Genomic DNA, 21,714 nt, shown 5'->3' with positions numbered 1-21,714 from the left:
TCGTATAGTAGCCACAGGCGGTTGAGCATCACTTTGAGCTCAGGGTGGAATTAGCGCATCCACAATACGGTTGAGGGTTGCCTGCAGCCCTTGCATGGTCAACTGACTCTCCCGGTGGAAAGCTTCCATTCTTTTCAAAAGATAACAAATCCCTGGATCACCTTTCACAGGATTTTGATTCATACCTTCATTATTTGTCATCAGCCCGAGGGGAATCCTTGCTTTGATACCAGTTGACGCAGGGATGAACGTGATGAGGATAACTACTCCGAATCCACAGAGCTTCTCTGGACTCCTCACAGAGACTTCTTGAATCCATGAGGAAAGAAAGCAGAAAAATAGAAATAAATTCTAAGAAATTCAAAATTACTAAAAATAGTAAAAATTTTCTAAAAATTCATTTTTGAGCTGAAAGCGCACGTTTTCTGACGAAACGGACAGACGCGACCTACTTCGTGGGTCGGTTCACCTCGGATGGCCCATTTCAGAAAAGATTGATAAGTTGTACACCCCATAACAATACCCGGATCAAAAGTTATGGTCAATTCATAGTCCATCTTCTTTTGGCTCAACCATGCTGAGAACGTAGCTGTGACACGTTCTACATCATGATTGTAGAGCGGGATCCTCAACTGCCGAGGTTTGCGAGTGCGATATATAAATGCATCCCTTCATCGTTGGGTCTAAGTAGGATGATATACATCGATTCTCACCAAGGAGCCCTACTACCAAGGACGGGTGGAGTGTGTGGTGCTTATCATTAGGTCCTGATAAGATGCTTTGTTGCCAAGGATGGGTGATGGTGGATCTATTGGAGGTCAAATCCGATGAGAGGGCATGACCCTGTCGTTCCACTCATATTGAAAATATTGGGATATGGTGCAGGTGGCTTTTATACACATTGCATTCATACTTGTATCGCATTCATGGCCTAACGCATTGATGACTAGTGTTATGACTTTATATTATATTTCCCTTTATCCTGATTATTATATTTACTATGTTTTCGCTATTATTCTTGATTTGAGAGTACCTACTATGCTTTTATAGATCATTCTAGTTGTTCTTTAACTTTTTAGGGAACCCTAATCTGTTGAGGTAGTGAGCAAGGAGAAGATTACATTCCCATTTTGATTTGCATTGACTTTTAATATATTAAAAAATATATGTATATTTTGCATGTGATATGTCATATTTTGGTTATGAGTATATTTTATTGTAGCTGTTATCGTATCATTGTTATGGGGATCCTACTGAACCAACTAAACCAACTAAACCAAAAAAAAAAAAAATCCCCCCCGAGTTGCATCCCGAGAGCAGAGCTATAGGCTCGAGCATACTTTTCAGGGCGTAACATTATCCTTTTAGAAAATTTAGTTTTAGGTTTAAATGTATAAGATGGCGTGTCAAGAAAAGATTATTAGATTTCTCTCCATTCATAATTTAGTTTCTTTTGAAATTTTATTTAAGATCCTTATAATAGATATTAATAGATGGATTATTAAATAGTCGATATGGAGCATATAGCAGAGTAGTTGATTTATGAATATTCATGAGACATGGATACTACATTGTTTATTTAGATAGGCAATGATTTAATTGGTAGCTTATATTTTATTCATGGTATTTTGTGATGGATTATATGTAAATTTGAAATGTGATTGTATAAGATTTGTATTATATGTATCTCGTACCTAGAACACGGGACTGGGGTCATCGTACTCGGGTGCTGGATTTTGGGGTATGACAAGAGGAGGTGTAGGTACAAAAATTGACATTGATTGGGGCTATGGCACAATTGTTGAGGGATGTTCAAGTGTCACTGTTTGCTTGTGTTGGAGAAGGAAGTGTTGCTCATTTGGTCTTCTTCATTCTGAATTTCCTCTCTACATCACCATTGTTCATCATGAACTTCCTTTTTTATGTTTGTGATGAACTTTGCCTTCACAACATCGACCTTTGGTCATAAAATTTTCCTGCATAAGGGGCATGAAGCACCCGAATTGGGTAATGTTAATGTTGAGGATTGGATGGTTGAACTTATGGTGGAGCTCGTGATACTTCCACATGTCGTCCTTGTCGAAGTACCTATTGTAGTCTCTTCAATGCAAGGTCGATGTAACATGTACCACCTTGAGATTTTATGGTAAGTTCTGCTCAATGATTTGACTTCACCCAATGCTACCTCAACCACACTTTTAGGGAGCATTTGAATCATGAGTTACTTACACCTTCCACTTATTCAGTATATAAGCATGTTTGGTAAAGTACATACTTATCAATAAAAAAAAGAGTAAAAAAGTATATTTGTCTTCCAACATCACAGAAGTACTTTATCTCTAAAGTTTGTTCAATCCACCCTTAATATCCACCGCCCTTCATGTGAGCCCAACCTTTGATGTGGATTGTTCATTATGTTGGGCCCACCTTGGCCCTATCTTTAATATGAACTGTCCAATGTCTGGGGCCTACCTTCAATGTGGACCATCTACCTTGCGAGGCCCACCTTCGATGTGGGTTATCCATTATGCGAGCTCGCCTTGAATGTGGGCATCATGTGAGCCACATTTAATGTGGACCATCCATCATGCAAAGCTCAACTTCGAAGTGGGCCATCCCTCAAGCAGGGCCTGCCTTGGATATGGGTCATTCATCATTAGGGGTCAACCTTCGATGTGAACTATCCTCATGTGGGGCCTACCTTGATATTGGTCATCTATCATGTGAGGCCCGCCTATAATATCTATCGCCCATCATGTGGAGCCCACCTTTTATGTGGACCATCCATCATGCGAGGCCTACCTTGGATGTGGACCAATCATCATTGGCACCTATGATGTGGACCGTGTATTATGTGGGACCCACCTTGATGTGGGTCATCCATCATGTGGGGTCCACCATCTAAATAAATTTTCATCATGTGGGGCCCACCTACAATGTCCACTACCTATCATGTGGAGCCCACCTTTGATGTGGACCATCCATTGTGTGGGCCTACCTTTAATATGGGTTGTTGATCATGCAGGGCCTGCCTTGGATGTGGGTCATTCATCATTAGGGGCCGACCTTTGATATGGAATGTCCATTATCTGGGTCCACCTTGATGTGGATCATCCACTATATGAGGCTTACCTTCAATGTTATAGTCTATCACGTGGGGCCACCTTTCATATCCTATGCCCCTCATGTGGAGCCCACCTTTGAAATGGACTATCCATCGTATGGGCCCCACCTTCAACATGGGCTGTCCATCATGTGGGCTCCACTTTGAATGTGGGTCATTCATCATTAGGGGCCTACCTTTATGTAGACAATCCATTATGTGGGCTCACCATGATGTGGGTCATCCATATATGTGGGGCCTACCTTTGATGTGGACGGTCGATTGTGTGGACCCTATGTTTGTTATGGACCGCCCATCATGCGAGTCCCCCTTTCATATGGACCATCTCCATTACATAGGGAGACAAAAGTAGAAAAGTTAGGAGCTGATAAGCAAAATAAAAAAAAAAAAAAATTGATGTGGATAAACAACTTCCATAACATACGTTACTTTTATAACTGTGCTTACCAAGATATGCAGAAGTTAAAAAGTTACTCATCAGATGGCATCCAAATGGGTCTTTAGTGATTCTTCCCAAGGCTTCTTGTCATCACATTTTGGAAAATCACGTAGTTATACTAAATATGATCAAGGTTATTTGTCATATAAAATTAAACTTTATGTACTCAAAATGAATTTTTATTTTTGCGTACCCATTTCCATCTAAAAGTATTACCATCATTTAGATTATTTAGATGAACAAAATAATGATTCCTGGCCTTTATTAAGCCCACGTGCCTCTAGAAGTCACTCGATGCACGCACCACCACATATGCTAACGCAGTGGGCAGATGATATCCAAGTCATCCATCAAGTGGACCTCACCATGTGGATGTCACTGCCCAAAAATAAAAGTTGTCCATTCAGTAGATGGTAGGTATGCCATGCTATTAGAAATAAATAGATGGGCTAGAAATCTTTGGCTGTTCTTTTCACAGACGACACGTTTGTTTAATTAATTGCAGCCGGACGTGGATTTCCTGCTAAAGGCTTCCTGCACCAGGATGTTACGTGGGGCCAACATGATGTTTCTGAAGAATCCACTCCCTTCATCTGTTTCTCCAAATCATTTTGGAAATTTACACCAAAAATAAGGTGAATCCAAAATTTAAGGCAGCCATACTAAAGGAATACTGGAGAAAGTGTTTTCCACCGTTGAAGCCTTTCTGGGCTCTATCTTGATGTTTATATGCCATCCAAACGGTTTATAAGTTCATTCCTGCTGGGATGAAGTGAAAACACAATAAGTATTAGACTTATATTAAAATTTTGTGGCAATACAAATGTTTAAATGGTGGTCATTGAATCTCCACTATTTCTTCTCATGCAGCCCACTTGAATTTTGGATTCACCTGATTTTTTGTCTAATGTCCTAAAATGATCTAAAAATATGGATGGATGAGATGGATTTTTCAGAAACATCATAGTGAGCCCCACAGCATGCGAGCGCAGGAACTTCATGCAAAATGCTTTAGCAGGAAATCCGCGTCCATTGTAGCCTACTTGACAGGTGGACTAGCTTGATTCTTATAGGCCAGCTGCATGTTTGTAGAGTTGTGGACCACTTGAAAAGTCAACCAACCTAATATTTTTTACTAGGATCATGTACATGGTCAGTCCATTCTAATGGACAGCTTGGATATCGACGTTTGGATATATTCTAGCAATAAACGCGGAGGAAAAAACTAAGGAAATCTAGGGTTTTAAAATGGTATTATGGTGATTAATGTATATTAGTAAGGGTATTTTGGGCATGAAAAAGTCATAAAAAATTAAAATATATTTACTTTTATATAATATTAGTAATAGGTTAAAATGGAGGGTCCGTGCTCTTGCTCGGGTGGTAGACTCTCAGGAGTTTCAATGCCTGGTGGAGGGTTCGAGTATCCATAGGTGGTGAAATCCTGCTATAGGCTTCTGATCATTATCTCTGTCACTGGGGGGCATCCACAGTTGAAACCTTCTTAGAGCTTACCATGATATATATTTATATGCCATCCAAACTATTCATAGAGTTATTACAACTCAGATAACCTATAGACACAAATATTATACCGATACAAAACTTCTTTCACCCGTCTTCAATTTGAGTTTAGACGGACAGAGTGGGTTTGTGACTGATATCTCTATGGGCCCCACACAGCTCTGGCACAGGAATATCTCTGTAATGAGGTTAGAGGTGGGCATTTCTTACCCAATCCACCAGATCCGACCCAATTAGACCCGATCCGGCCCGTTCCGAACAAAACAGACGACCAGGATCAGGCCTGATCAGGTTTGAATGTTCAAATCCGTTTGTTTTTCGGGTTGGGTCGGATAGACCTCTGTCCGGACCGACTCGACCCGAATACCCGAACCAAAGGGACTCGACCCGAACAGAACAGACCCGACCCGAGCGGGTGAGCGGGCAGTATAAATTAAAATTTTATTTTATTTTAACCTTAACTTTTCCTTTCCCCTCTTTTCTTACCCTACCCATTTTTACAGTGACTCTCCTTTTACTCTCTTTTCTTACCCTAACGGCCTAACCCAGCTTGAACGACGGACGATCGCTGCCTGGGTGTGAATACTGAAAATCCATGTTAGGGAACCTCAATCAAGTAAGCCTTAGAATTGCTTGGGTGTGATTCTCTGAATATGTAATTGGAGAAGAATAAGATGGGTGCCAGAACCCGACACCTGTTTTGAATACTGAAAATCCATTGAAAAAGTCTCTTCTTCTTCTTCTTCTGTTTTTTTTTGGCGTCTCTCTGTATTCATAACATTCCTTGGAAAAACTTGATTTTCTAAGGATTGATTTTTTATTTTTTTATTTTTAAATAGTTGGAATTCTGTTTGTTGTTTCCTAGACGCTTCTGCCTGTTTCAGTTAGCACAATTTGAATCTAGTAATTTTTCTTATTTTGTTTATTTGCAATTTTCTGTTATCTTCTTTTTGTCATTTTTGTAGTTTTTAATACCTTTTTTCCTTTTTTCTTTTTTCGTTTTTACTTTCTTTTTTGAACAGTTGAAAAATGACCTCCATCAGTTTTCGAAACTTCGCAGTGTTGGATGTATCTAGAAAAAAAAAGACCATTAGTTCCTGTGGTTTTTTTTTTTTTTCCTTTCCCATTCCCCATTCTATGCGAGAGACAGTGCTCTAGTTTGAACTTCAAAATCCTAGAGTGATGTTTATTTCTCTCAATTTTCATGGGGTTCTTTTAAATGGGTGAAGTCCCTTTGTCTGGAGTTCAACAATCCATAGATTTAGGTTTGGAAATGTCTTGATTTCCTCTCTCTCTCTCTCTCTCTACCTATCTTTCTCTCTCATCTTTTGTCTGAATTGCTTGGGTGTGATTTTGTTTTTCCTTTTCTTCTCTGCGGGAAACCCGATCTGAACCTGGGTCAATCCGATCCGACTCGGTTTTCCTGACCGAGTCTGACTCGGATTGGTCCAGGTCAGCAAGGTTTAAGATCAGATTGGGTCAGAGGACCCAGACTCGGTCCCGGTTCTGACCGAGTTCGGGTCAAGCCATGCAGAACTCGGACTTGGTCGAGTTGGGCCGAATTTGATTCCGCTCGGTCCGATGCATAGCTCTAAATCGGGTCACGGGCAATGGCTCTCACTAAAGTGTGGGAGCAAACTAGGTGCTACTCTATAACACACGTTAGTGGGTGTTTTCCGCCGTTAAAAACTTTCAAACTGTAATGTCTATTTGCCATCCAACCTGTTGATAAATTTCCATAACTTGGTCATAAGAAAAGCCAATTATCAGCTTGATTGGTTCACCTGAGATTTGGATCTGTTTTATTGTTAGGACCATCACCTAAAATGAGATGAAAAAAATGATGGATGGCGTGGATATATAGACAACACGTACATTAAGGTCAGACTATAGTAATAAAGGAAACACCTAATAAGGTATTACCTATCAGAGGAAGTTGATTGACCATTCAAACCTTTGTGGAGCTGACCATGATATTTATATGTCATCCAACTCGTTACAAGGTTATTAGCACATAGATAAATTATATGAACAAATACCATCCAGATGCAATACTTTTGTCATCACATGCATTTAATTCCATTGTTTCCTGTGCTATAGCTGTATGAGTCATGGATCCTCCTTACTTTTAGAATCCTATCGTATCATGGTTCTTCAAAACGGTTGGATGGAGTGAGACATCTCCATAGGCCCCACATAGCCCTGCTCGGGTCACGCTTCTACTGTCAAAATCCTTGCCAAGATTATCATGTGAGAGCACATGCATCGTGGCCGTGGATTGGCTATAGTGACCCAGCCACTAGCCAATGGCTATTGGTTGGTGCTATATGGGCCCCATCATGATGTATGTGTTTCATCTATTCAGGCCATCCATTTTTTGAGATCATTTTATGATATGATCTAAAAATGAGGTATATCTAAATATCCAGTGGACCACATCACTGGAAACAGTATTGATTGAACACATACCATTAAAAACTTCTTGGGAGCACTGAAGTTTTGGATCCAGCTGATATTTGTTTTTCCCCTTCATCCATGTCTGTATGATCTAATCAACAGGTTGGATGTCAAATAAATATTACAGGAGGTTTTTAATGGTGGACATTCAATGACTATTGTTTTCCTGTGGTGTGGTCCACCTGATATTTACATTTGCCTCATTTTCGGGATCAAGCCCTAAACTGACCTGGAGAAATGGATGGATAAAACAAACACATCATGTTGGGGTTTATAGAGCACCGACCACTAGCCAAACCGCCTCGATGCATTGTGCGGTCCACATGCTGACCAGGCTGGTAACCTTGGGAATGGGCTGCACTCTCCAGAGTAGTAGCATTGCAATTGTTGCATCGTGAAAATCACCCAATAGATAAAAAGTAATTAGTTATTAACTTGTAAAACTAGGTTATTACAAGATTTAGTATCCAAGTCCAACCAACGGTTGTGATACTGTTTAGCTTACTCCTTGCACGACTTGCTTGCATGAAACGAAATGGAAATGGTTTTTCAGCGAGGAGACCTATGACATGCATGGGTAATTACGAGGTGTGGGTCAGAAAGAGCACCATTTAGAATGCGGTTCGCAATCCAATGGTTAGCAGCATGAGAATAGTGCACGCCGTCCCAGCTGACATACATGGACGGATTACCACAAGAAGCACCGTAAACCTCTGTGCCATTCACAACAGCCTTCTTTCCGCAGTCTACGTGGTATCCCCCATCTTCATGATGCCCACAGCAGAACTTCAATGGTTCAACGAATCCTGCAACTCCAAAAAAATAGAAAAAGAAAAAAGAAGTTAAAATGAATATTAAAATAGGTAAGAAAGTACTAGGTATTTTAATATTAGACATTTCCGTACCCGTCCAAACTCCATTTAAATAAATTATGTGTGTTTGGTAGCCGGAAGAGTTTAGTCTCCAACCTACTTATTTGGGGTCTGGTCCCATGGCTAAGCGGTAGGCAGATTCTGTTTCAACACTGAGACTAGGGATGCGTGCCCATGAGGTGTGGGTAGGTGTAAAAAACAAAAAAGAACCTACTTCTTTGGGTGAGGTTAAACTTACGCCAGCTTGTTTGTGCTTAGATGTGGTGTATAGCGGTGCACATCGAACTTGTAGAACCGTAGAACCGGACAGGAACCGACCAAACGGTCCGGTTTGGTTCAGTTCTAGAGTGCACCGGTTTCAATTCTGGTTCCAAAAATAAAAAAACCGATTACATTAGTTCGGTTCTCGATTTGGGGGTATGTAGAACCGAATCGAACCGTGAACCGATCCGTAAAACCGAACCGTAGATCCGAACCGCAGAACCGAACCATGGAACTGAACGTAGAACTAAACTTGGAACTGAATTAGGAACCCTTTGATTGTTTCTATATTTGACTTATGATTTATGGTTTACAATGCACCATTTGATTATTTTCATACATATATTTTTGCATACCTTATACAATATCTAAACCATTAATCAAATTGATCACAATACGAATGGACATGGGCTAGATTATAAAATAAAACATACAATTGGGCTGAATTATAAAAAGCTCAGAATCGTGGAACCGATCCAAAACCGAATCGATTTTAACAGTCCGGTTCCAGTTCGGTTCTAAGATGCTAACGGTTCGGTTTTAGTTCCGAATATCCTATAACCATTAACAACAATTCAATTCCGGTTTCACCTCAAAATCGAACCGAACCGACCCGTATGCACCCTTAGTAGTGTATTAATTATTCTAACTTTGTGGGTTCCCTCTTATGGCTAAGTGGTAAAGAGACTCTTTTTCAACACTGAGATCATGGGATCGATTGCCCATGTAATGTATGAGTATGTGGTGCGTGGTGTGGTGTGGGTTCTAAAGGCAAGGGAATATTATTTCACACATATGTGAAAGACTTACAAATATGACACTACGCTTGAAAATATATAGGAGTGATGGGATTCTACGGGGCATACTATGATGTGTGTGTGTATATATATAAAATCCATGCCATTCATCCATTTTGCCAACTCATTTTAAGGCATAGTGTAAAAAATAAAGTAGATTCGAATCTCAAGTGGACCACACCATTGGAAACAATGGTCATTGAATGTACACTATTAAAAACTTCCCCAGACCCTAAGAAGTTTTTCAAGGGTATCCATTCAATCCCCATTGTCTCCTCTAGTGTGAACCACTTGAGCTTTGGAAATGCTTCAATTTTAAGCTTATAGCCTAAAATTAGCCACGAAACTAGATAGATGGTGTGCATAAAACACATACATCACAATCGGGCCTCACCGAATCCTTACACCTCGTGGCGTTGGGTTCACCGCTCACTCAATCTGCGTCCAACAAAGGCATTCTGACAAAGTGAGACGGGATGTCCCTACTTTCTTGTTTTTTGTGAGAAAATAACTATGAAAACCGTGAGCAGGTTGTGTCTGATAATCTCCGACTAAATAATTAAGGACTGAGTTTTTGCTGCCATCAAACAAGCCCATGAATTGAAGAGCTGAACAACAAGCGAAACCCGTGACTGATTGTACATACGATTTTCCACTTATTCCAGTTGATTCTTTTGGGCGAACGAAATATGTAGCCTTTCTTAGAATTTTAAAATGCACTACTGGGCAAATCCATGATGGAAATGGAAACTATAGTAGGCATGAAAGAGATGCAAAAGCTGTTCACACCATCAAAGTTCAAGAGGCATTTGGCGGCATGCAGGTGTGAGTTGTAAATCATTCATTGGTGGGTCATGGCTCACCAGATATTTCCAAGGACGCCTGTACCAAAACCAGTACAGGCTTTTTAAAAAAAACTGAGATCAGGGATAGATTGTTCGCGCGGTGTAAGTGGGTGTGGAAAACGGATTGGCTACTCCCCTTGACACCAGCCCAATGGCTGGTGGTCGGTGCTCTGTGGGCCCCACCATGATGTATGTGTTTCATCCATTCCGTTCATCCATTTTTAAAGATCGTTTTAGTGTTTGATCCCAAAAATTAGAGGTATATAAATCTCAGGTGGACCACACTACATGAAAACAATAGTGATTGGATATCCACCATTAAAATCCTCGTAAGGCCTACTGTACTGTTTATTTGACATCAAATCTGTTAATTAGGTCATACAGGCCCAGATGAAGGGAAAAAACAAAAATAAGCTTGATCCAAAACTTTCATGGCCCCCAAAATGTTTTTAATGATCGACGCTCATTCAACACTCTTTCCTGTAATGTGGTCTAATTGAGTTTGGGATATACCTCAATTTTGGTCTCATACCGTAAAATGATCTGTAAAAATATATGGACGGCATGGATGAAACACATACATCATGGTGGGCCCCACAGAGCACCGACCATCAGACAGTGGCTGGTGTCAAGGGGGCGTAGCCAATCCGTTTCCGTGGGTGTGGGTTGTAAAGAAAAAAAAAAAAGCACGATGTGATAGGATTTGATGGGATGATTTGTTAGCTCGCAATATATACAGTACAAAACAACTTTCAAAAATGTTTGACTACGCTCCATCCCTGACGAGAAATTTAGGACTGTGGACCTAACCTTTTATCCAGCTGTTTTTACGAAACAATACAGCCTTAGTTTAGGAACTCATACCTGCTCGTACGGACAGCGAATTTGAGGACGAAAATACCCCTCCCTTGCGAAGACGAGCGCTCCTCCAACCGAGAGTTGTACGAACGGCTCAAAAGACATCAAAGTAACATGGCCCCACAGTTATGTATTTATTATATCCACAACGTTCATCCATATTTGGAGATCATTTCGGAGCATTATCCAAAAAAAAAAAAAAAATCATATCCAAAGATCAACTGTACACACCACACAGAGCAGCGGGGAAATTGATTTTCACCGTTAAAATATTTTTTAGGGCCCACCATAACATTTATTTTCTATCCAATCTATTCATAAGGTCACAAAGGCCTAGATGAAGAGGAAAAACAAATTTCATAATGATCCAAAACTTTTGTAACCCCTAAGGGCCTGTTTGGCCGCGCAAATCCCATGGTATTAGGAGGGATGAGATCAATTTTAAGGTACTGATGGTGGTGGTGTCAGTGGATTGTCTTAAGATCCATGGGATTGCTCATATCCCGAGGACCTGTTCACTCGGTCTGTTTGGCACGCCGTGCATATCTCGGGATTTTACCTTCCAATCCATCCAACCAAGGGATAGGATCAATTTTAAGGTAACGATGGTGAGGTCAGTGGATTGTCTTAAGATCCATGGGATTGCTCATATCCCGAGACAAGTTCACCGGATCTGTTTGGCTCGTCATGCCTATCCCAGGATATTGTCGATCCCATCCCTCCTAATACCGTGGGATCTGCCTGGCCAAACAGGCCCTAAAAGGGTTTCAATGGTAGACATTCAATTCCCCACTACCTTTTGCCGTGTGGTCCACTTGATAGTTAGACCTATCTTATTTTCGTCTCAAGCCTTAATATGAGCTTGCCAAATAGATGGACGATTTGGATATAACACAGACCTCATGATGAGACCCACAAAAGAAATAAAGCAAAAAAAAAAAAAAAAAACGCAGTCTGCGGCGGTACTTCCGCCGATTTAGCGGCAGTGTCGCGGCAGTCCGGCAGAATTTATTTATTTTTTTTACATTTTTCTCTAATACATAATTATGTAAATATGTATATATAAGTATATAATTTTTTTTTTCTATCTTTTAATTCATTTCTTTGTCTATTTATTTAACAAGCATATCTCCTAAACTAGAATAATTTGCTTAACGTACCACATATGATTTTGAGGTAGGAGAAACTAATTTAGCCAACCAACCTAGTTATTTTCCAAGATTCCATTGGGTCAATGGTCGAAAATCCAGTTCATTAACTTTGTGGACAATTTTAATCACTTCGCGATCAAACTAGAAATTGAGTGGGGCAAACTAGAAATTGAGCGGGGCAAACATGAAATTGAGAGGGGCAAACATGAAATTGAGCGGGGTAAACTAGAAATTGAGCGGGCCAAACATGAAATTGAGTAGGACAAACTAGAAATTGAGCGGGGCAAACTATAAATTTAGCGGGGCAAACATGAGGTATATGTTAGGGACCGAATGCATTTTATATAAGGTAGTGGCTATGGGAGAGAGTCTACCCATTGTAGAACTCTTTCGCTTACCTATGTCTTCTTAATCTCTCACATACAAGGATAGAAGTTATTCTTCAATACAATTCTATTTTGAGTTGTCTATAGTACTTCATGCCTATAAAACTGTATATACCCAATGTGATTAATTTAAAGCAATCATTGCATTAATATATGAAAACATGTCATATATGGCCAATGATTCCAACATTCTCTAAATTGGGATAATCATGATATTCTTCAATATACAATGTATTATATGGTCCAGGGTGTAATCCTCTCAAACCCCTAAGCATGTCTAGCAGTAACCCTAATATCAATTAACCAGTATATATAATCAAAACTAGAAATAGAAACAAATTACATAAAAACACTCAAAACTATGTAACCTATCTATCTATCGAGTCAACCAGTCAAAATGCTTTGATCGATTCAAAATTGCACAAAAACACTTAAAAATTTCATGTTTGCCTCGCTCAATTTCACATTTGCCTCGCTCAATTTTCTATCCATCTCATGCTAGGCTCGCTCAATTTTTAGTTTTCCTCGGTCCCTCTCATGTTAAGCTCGCTCTAATTTCAGTTTTCCTTGCTCCCTCTCATGCTAAGCTTACTCAATTTTCATTTTCCCTCGCTCAATTTCAGGCTACTTAGATAATATTGATAGTATTTGATCCTTTCTGACGTAATAGATCCTTATTGCATCATAAAAGCATGAATGCTCACTAAGGTACCCACAAAACAATTTCTATGTACTGTAAATTCTTTTCATTTTGCTTGGCGTATCCTTTCTTTCACTTCTAATGAAATAGTTATCTTTCATTAGATATTGGAGATTAGATTGACAAACACAATAACTACTGTTTAAAACACATCAACCAAAGCAAACTGTTCTTAAAGGCTAGCTTGAAATGATGTTTACTTGTCACTAACTTGTGCTAGTGTAAGGTATTTGGCTTTTAGGGCCTATTTGGATACCCCGAAATAAGTTACTTTGTATACCTACAGTAGTAGATAAGTAGCTTATTCGAGATAAGTAAGCTCGACAAGCTCGGTTTAAGATCAATTATAAGTAACTTTTTTACTTAAAGTTACATAATCACTTCAACTCGATAAGCTCGGTTTAAGATACAAGTATCGACATATATTGAGAGTGTCTTCGATATATCAAGCGTTGCTCGATAATATCGACTTTGCCTTTGAAATGTTCAGTAGTCAACACTGAAATTTCAATAATTTCTCGATATATCGAGTATGTCCCAATAATATCGACGTTCAAATCTCGATATATCGAGCAATACTTGATAATATTGAACGATCTCTCGATGTTTGTTTTGCTGAAATTCAAGTTTGCCCTGCTGAATTTCATTTTTGCCCCACTGAATTTCTAGTCTGCCCCACTGAATTTCTTGTTTGCCTTGCTCAATTTCGTGTTTGCCCCATTCAATTTTTAGTTTCCCCCACTGAATTGCAAGTTTGCCTCGCTGAATTTCATGTTTGCCTCGCTCAATTTCTAGTTTTCCCTGCACAATTTCCTGTTTGCCCCACTAAATTTCATGTTTGGGCCGCTCAATTTCTAGTTTGCCCCGCTGAATTTCTAGTTTGCCCCGCTCAATTTAATGTTTGCCCCGCTGAATTTCATGTTTGCCCCACTCAATTTCTAGTTTGCCCTGCTGAATTTCTAGTTTGCCCCGCTGAATTTCATGTTTGCCTCGCTCAATTTCTAGTTTGCCCCGCTTAATTTCATGTTTGCCTCGCTGAATTTCTAATTTGCCTCACTGAATTTTATGTTTGCCTGCTGAATTTCTAGTTTGCCCTCCTGAATTTCTAGTTTGCCTTGCTCAATTTCATGTTTGCCCCGCTGAATTTCTAGTTTGACCGCGAAGTGATTGAAATTGACCACGAACTAAATGAAATGGATTTTTGACCATCGACCCAATGGAATCTTGGAAAATAACTAGGTTGGTTGGCTAAATTAGCTTCTCCTACCCCAAAATAATATGTGGTACGTTCAGTAAATCATTCTAGTTTAGGAGATATGCTTGTTAAATAAATAGACAAAGAAATGAATTAAAAATAGAAAAATATTTTTATATAGTTATATATATATATTTACATAATTATGTATTAGAGAAAAATGTAAGGGAGAAAAAGTTCTCCCCATAAAAAAATAAAAATAAAATAAATATAATAAAATCTGCCAGACTGCCACGGAGCCGCCGCAGTCTATGTTTTTTTTTTTTTGTTTTTGCTTTGTTTCTTTTGTGAGTCTCATCATGAGATCTGTGTTATATCCAAACTGTCCATCTATTTGGCGAGCTCATATTAAGGCTTGAGATGAAAAATAAGATAGATCTAACCATCAAGTGGACCACACTGTAAGAGGCAGTGGGGAATTGAATGTCTATCATTAAAACCCTTTTAAGGGTTACAGAAGTTTTGGATCATTAGGAAATTTGTTTTTCCTCTTCATCCTGGTCTTTATGACCTTGTGAATGAACTTAGATAGGGAGGATTTCTCACAAACTTACACAGTGGGCCTCCTAAAAAATTTTAATAGTCAACACTCATTTAACACTGTTTCCTGTAATGTGGTACACTTGAGATTTGGATATACCTCATTTTTTGTCTCATACCGTAAAATGATCTGGAAAAATATATGGACGCATGAATGAAAAGCATACATCACAGTGGGGCCCACAGACCACCGACCATCCGCCATTGGCCGGTGGCAGGCAAAGTACCCAATCCGTTTCCGAGAAAGGAGGGGTAGTTTCGTCCTCAAATTCGCTGTCCGTACGAGTAGGTCTAAGTTTGCATTGTTTCGTAAAAACAGCTGGATAAAAGGTGGTGTCCACAGTCCTAAATTTCTCATCCCTGACGGAAACGGTCTGTGGGAGGCTACTCCCCCTCCCATCAGCCAATGGCTAATGGTCAGTGCTCTGTGGGCCCCACCATGATGTATGTGTTTCATCTATGCTGTCCATCTATTTTTCTAGATCATTTTAGGTATGAGACCAAAAATGAAGTATATCACAATCTCAAGTGGACCACATTATAAGAAAGAGTGTTGAATGAGCGTCAACTATTAAAAACTTTTTGAGGGCCATAAAAGTTTGGATCAAGCTGATCTTTGATTGGATGTCAAATAAACAGTACAGTTGGCCTTAGGAGGATTTTAATGGTAGATATCCAATCAATATTGTTTTCCTGTGGTGTGGTCCACCTGATATTTATATTCCAATAATTTTTGGGATCAATCCATAAAATGATACGTAAAAATGGATGAATAGCATGGATGAAACACATTAATCATCATGGGTCCCACAAAGTAGTGACCATCAGTCACATGCATCTAATCAAATCATTCCACGTCGTGCCAGTATTAAAGGCAATATTAAATTGGTGTCCCATTTCCAATTATCTGGCTAGCAGTCATTGGAGGGAGAAGTTTGTATAAGATCCGGACATACAGCTGCGTCATAAGTCAGGTCACATTGAAAATCAGCCCCAAATGATGACTGATCTGGATGAGACGCACTCGCTCTCGTTGGCTACTTTTCCAAAAGGGAAACATAAGCATCATTACGGCATGAATGATGGTGGTTACCTTGCTTCTTAGCGTTGGTGATCAATCCATATTTTGCAGAGTAAACATCAACGTAGGTTAATGCTGCTTGTGGAAGTATTCCTCTCAGTTGGGAAACTCTATCCTTGAGCTGCCTATTGAACTCTTGAGCCACTTCATTCTGAGGTTTCACACACCCGTTTTGATCGAGATTACGAGGCTTTAAAGGATAGTATATCACTGAGTAAGGCAAGCAGCCAATAGGTCCCGTGTTATGTATCCAGAATGCTCTTGCTCCCAGTTGGTAAAGTTGCTGCACCATTGACAGATAAAACAATACAAAGGAGATTTATTTGCCATTTACGAATGCAATATTCATGCAGCTCATTTAATTGTTATTGGCACATGTACATATTTATTAATTAGATTATGCTGAGATTGTTTGTTTTTACGTGTGGATGTAATTCTTTCATGACAAGGTATACTCATAGATATTCATATTTGACACCATCATGGTGAGAAGTGGCTGAAAGGCTTGGCTTGCTTTTCACATGGTATACATTACGGTGCAAGTATACATAATATGAATGATGCATGTTGAAATGCACGTACACATGAGTGATATTTCTGTCATGATTTATGAGATGATCAGGATGAGATCTCATGGAATTCGACATGAACAACTCTTTACCCCAATTAAATTATATAAGCTTATGCATTACAGCATGAATGGATCATTGATTGGTTGGATGGATCCCACGGGATGATCACATAGATGATGAAGCTTGATCATTCACGATGTGTGAATCTTGCCAAACATACTGTGAGATCAATTACCTACAAGCAACAGATCAACTCCAATCTAGTTTTTGTTAAAAAATGCCCTTTGGTAACTTTTATGTCCTAATTACTTTGCACTACATGGTAAGGTTGTGATAAGGCAATGCTACTTTGGTGAACGTTATCAATGCCATGTGCACAAATTTGGTTGGGTTGAAAGCACATTGGGAAAGCGGCCAAAGTAAGATCAGTCATGCAGATGTGTTAGATGAAAATATTAGATGATCATACGGTGTTACTGATGCACAAGAGACTTATCTAACTGACAAATTTATAGAAAACGGTTTTAAATGTGTGTGTGTGGCCACCCCACCCTGTGAAAGATGACCAATTGCAATAAGCTCCAAACTGTGTATGACTTGTAATCTTTTCTCAAAATCAAGCCAAATTCAGTCCCTTCAAACACAAATCCAACCTTGAAACTAAGCCTAAAAATCCAAGGAAAGCTCCATAGTAACCTATCCAACACAAAACTTGAAGCTAGGCCAAGAACCCATTTAAGTTGCTACTCACTCTTCTCAAGGTAATACAAAAGATCAAATGGTCTTGGACAAAGGTAATTTATAGTTTATTAGAAATCCCCATCAAATTATTTTTGCAACAAGCTTAAGATCAATCAAATCCAATAAATATCTAGAGAGATATATTCAATTTACCAAAACAGTGTCAATAAATTTTGCAAGTAGTGAAGGTTAAACCCATTAGGTGACTTTGACCCAACTTTTAAAGGCCCAAATGGATCCTAAATGATGTAATTTTAGTTTAATTAGAAATATCATTAAATTATCTTTCCAACGAGCACATGAATAATGAAAAGAAGCTATAATGAGGGAGATAAGAGCCATGTGGGAGGTGGCACATCATGTCTCACATGGGACATCAAGTGCCACCCACCCTATAACTTAACACCAAAGTCACCCAAAGAAGGCCCAACCCATGCCACGTGGCGGTGCACATCATGCGTTGCCGAACAACTGATACAACTTCAATTTCGAGGGAGGTTGGGGAAAGGAGAGAAGCTTCCCAAGGGAAGTTCAACCTAGGGAGAGCTTGTCTTAAAGTCAACTCTCCCCCAAAATGCCTTTAATGTATCTCCGTAATTACATCCTCTACCACCTTATGATCCAATGTGAGGGTGTAATGCGGCATCAAGGCTCTTTCAACCAATCAAAGGCCTCCGTTTCTAATGTTTGCCATCCAAACCACACTATTCCCACTCCACCTAGAAATATCCCTCCCTTCTTTTATTTTCAAGACACACTAAGAGGGAAGGAGGAAGAGGGTTCTCATCCAAAGTAACCACTTCTTTCCAAGCTTGTTTAGCCTAGGCCTAACCCTTTCTTCCCAATCAACATAGTCTATCATTCCCAACCAACCAAACTAGGCTGTCCTTCTAAAGTAACCTAGGCCATCTTACCCATCCTATCCACTTAACCTAACCCATCTTACCCAACCATCCTATCATGATGTGATAATTTGTACAGGATTACCTCACCAAGCTTTGTAGCACACTCCTTGAGAATTTTTAGTTTTAGTTACAAAATTAGAGAAAACCATACTGGTGGAAGTATGATATTAAAATTATCTCTGTTAATAGTTTATCTCTCTTTTCAGTTAGAGAATTATCGTAATAAGGCCCTAGTTTGGCCAATTAATTATCTAGTTAAGGAATGGATTAATAGTCTTGAGGATGATGATGGTTTTATTTAAACATTATGGATGTAAAAGAGTTTATTTTATAGTTTACCTGGTGGCTGAATGCAAATGTTAACGTGAATGTGAATACAAATGTTAATATTAATGTGAACGTAAATGTATTGGAAAATGTTTCAAATTCAAAACCCTCCAAATTTCATACCCTATAACTCGGGATTGGGGTTACTATACACGGATGCCAAATTTTAGGGCGTGATAACTAGTCCATCCAAACCATCCAAGTTAATTTAGTTAATCAAAGTCACTCATCCAAAGCCTAGCTCATACTCAAGCCAATCCAATCTGTTTAAAGATATGATTCAACTAATACAAGTAATCTCAAATGTTTAAATATTGTAGAGTAGGGTCGGGGTTGATGATATCTGACTATCTCTTCTATTAAGAGCGTCAAGTCTCTTCTTTCCTCTCTTAAATCTCTATTTTACAGGTCACCTCATCTGGTACATTTATTGCTTTTTTTTTATTTCGCTTATAATTAGTCACAATACTCATGATCTTTCTAACCCTCTACTTCTCTAGTTTACTCGAGTGTAGCTCTAGGGCTTGTTGGTTTACCTGGATTTACCACACTAAAAACTTGGACTAACCGATGTATTTTCTACTTCTTTATCATCCCTCTCATCTAAACAGATCTTGGCAGATCGCCTATGTTTTGATCCCTCACTCCCATTCTTGAGTTACACATTTTAACATGCATCATTCATCATCTCCATTATAAGACTAGCTGGTTCTTTGGATCCTACCACACCAAAAACTCAAATTATCTACGGTAGTTTCCTTTTCTTTATCCCCCTCTCAGGTAAATGGGTCTTGCAGATCGCCTGTGTTTCGATCCCTCACAAGCTCACTCATACTCCTAAATTAGACATTGCACCTTACATTCATTCATATTTTCTTTTTCTTTACCATCTCTCTTAGATAAATGGGTCTTGACAAATTAGATGTGTTTCAATCCCTCATTCTCACTCCTGAGTTAAGTATTGCACTACTACATTGTTGTTTTTGAAGTCTTAAATCATTCAGAAACATGGTCAGTTGATGCCATCAACAGACCATTTGATATCATCGAGAACTGTTCGATGCCATCGAACAGTGCTCAATCCCATCAAGAATTTTCAGATTTTCTCTAGTTGGTCGTTGGACTAATTGGGTGCTTTTTCGATGCCATCGAAGGATATGTTCGATGCCATTGAAGATGGATCGATGCAATCGAAGAAGATCCAATTTTCATGTCTTGTCCTTGGACAGTTTAGGTATTAGTTTGATGCCATCGACATGGCTTTAATGCCATCGAAGGATAAGTTTAGATGACATCGAAGTGTGTTTGATGACATCAATCAGATTCACGCAGACTTTTGTAGAGTTGCGATTTTATGGAATTTGTTTCCTAATTTGATTGTGATTCTCCTAAAGGTTATATATTGGGGTGTAATCAGGATTGAGAGGTATTCAAAGCTTTCTAATTCATTCTAGGGTTTCAAGGGTAAAGCTTAGGTTGATTCGAGGTTGTTCAGATCAGGTAATCTCTCTACTCTTGTAATTTTCTCTTTCATAGTGATATATGTCACTTTGTGCCATGGTTTTTTTTCCAAAAGGGTTTTTGCCATGTTAAATTTGGAGTGTTCTCTTTGTGCTTGCTTGGTACGATTGGATTACTCCACTTGATTCATTTCTGTGTGCTTCCAGTCCCCCAACATGCATTGTGAATCATCATCTCCATATGTCATTTGACACTTTAAGAAGGTAGGACAATTAAATCCCTTGAAAGTCATTGAATCTCATAAAGTAGAGACTACACTTGTTCGTAGGTAAAGAAGGTGCCCGACAACTTCATTCTCCGTCACTGAGGTCCTTTACTTAAAATCCTAAGTTGCAGACAAGAGTCATTATAAAACAAGGAATCTCTGAATTCTCTGATTTTTAAGGATTCTACAGGGTCTAGCCAACTATGAAAATCTTAGTTTACTGGCTATTGGTGACTCCAAGTCAAATATTTCGTATCCCGAGTCAAACCACAAAAGCAGACAAGCTAAAAGCTTGAAAAGGCCCCTATGAGTATGATCCCCATGATCCAACATTCACAATATATTAATATTTTCAATGCATTTGATTAATCAATTTTACAAAGATAAAATCGGTTCAATCTCAAAATTAGACAAGTGTACATCTATTCGAGCTTTGGGATTTGTGCATGTGCATATGTAGAATCAAATGTATCCAATTCATTAAGATTATATCAATGGTTTAAGACAGGTAGTTGAAGATTGAGACGGATCATTTTTAATCCACTTGTGAATTTGGTGCAATATCATTCCTTAGAAAGAATTGTAGTCTTAAATGTGATCTCACACTGGATCTACCTAATTAGAGAGTGTAGATTGGGTTTCCTTAATAAGAGGGAGTATGATAATTCAACACACTTCATTATGAACATAACATAAGAGATATTGGAGGTTGTCTCTGATTAGAATTATTTCATGATGGAGGGCTACAAAAATAGGTGTATAGTTGTGGTTAAAGTGACTACTCTCTCTCTCTCTCTCTCCCCCTCTTAATCTCTCTCAATCTTAAAAATCCCTTCTCTTTTAGAAACCTTAGTCCACTAAATATATCTCTGGTGGGCTTTCCTTTATCGTCGTGCTCATTTCTTTACAGTGAAAAAGACGACTTTAGTTACACATTCGAGATCATTTGTTAAAAAAATTATAAATTGGTGTAGTTTACGGTGCAACCAAGCTCTTAGATCAAGAGATGGGACCCATGATTTAAAGATGATAAAAAGATGTTGTCAGATATATATATTCAGTTAATTTACTCAAATTGATAGCCCTTGGATCCTTACTCTTGCTTTGGTGGTAGACTCTCAGGAGTTTCAACACCCAGTCAAGGTTTCAAGTA

General features: G+C 38.9%; 1 protein-coding gene across 1 annotated transcript in view; it reads right to left on the bottom strand.

Annotated features, from left to right (window-relative positions):
- Positions 1-7,953: 7,953 nt before the first annotated feature.
- Positions 7,954-21,714, bottom strand: part of LOC131239864 (GDSL esterase/lipase At5g14450) — a 71,603-nt gene continuing 57,842 nt past the window's right edge. The window contains exons 4-5 of the mRNA XM_058237764.1: positions 16,303-16,573; positions 7,954-8,350 (exon numbers count right to left, since the gene is read on the bottom strand). Coding sequence (XP_058093747.1) covers positions 8,094-8,350; positions 16,303-16,573 — 528 coding nt within the window. The 3' untranslated portion in view covers positions 7,954-8,093. The remainder of the gene's footprint in view (positions 8,351-16,302; positions 16,574-21,714) is intronic.

This window comes from Magnolia sinica, chromosome 3 (assembly GCF_029962835.1).
Source record: "Magnolia sinica isolate HGM2019 chromosome 3, MsV1, whole genome shotgun sequence".
Taxonomy (NCBI): Eukaryota; Viridiplantae; Streptophyta; class Magnoliopsida; order Magnoliales; family Magnoliaceae; genus Magnolia; species Magnolia sinica.
This window is presented reverse-complemented; position numbering and strand designations above follow the sequence as displayed.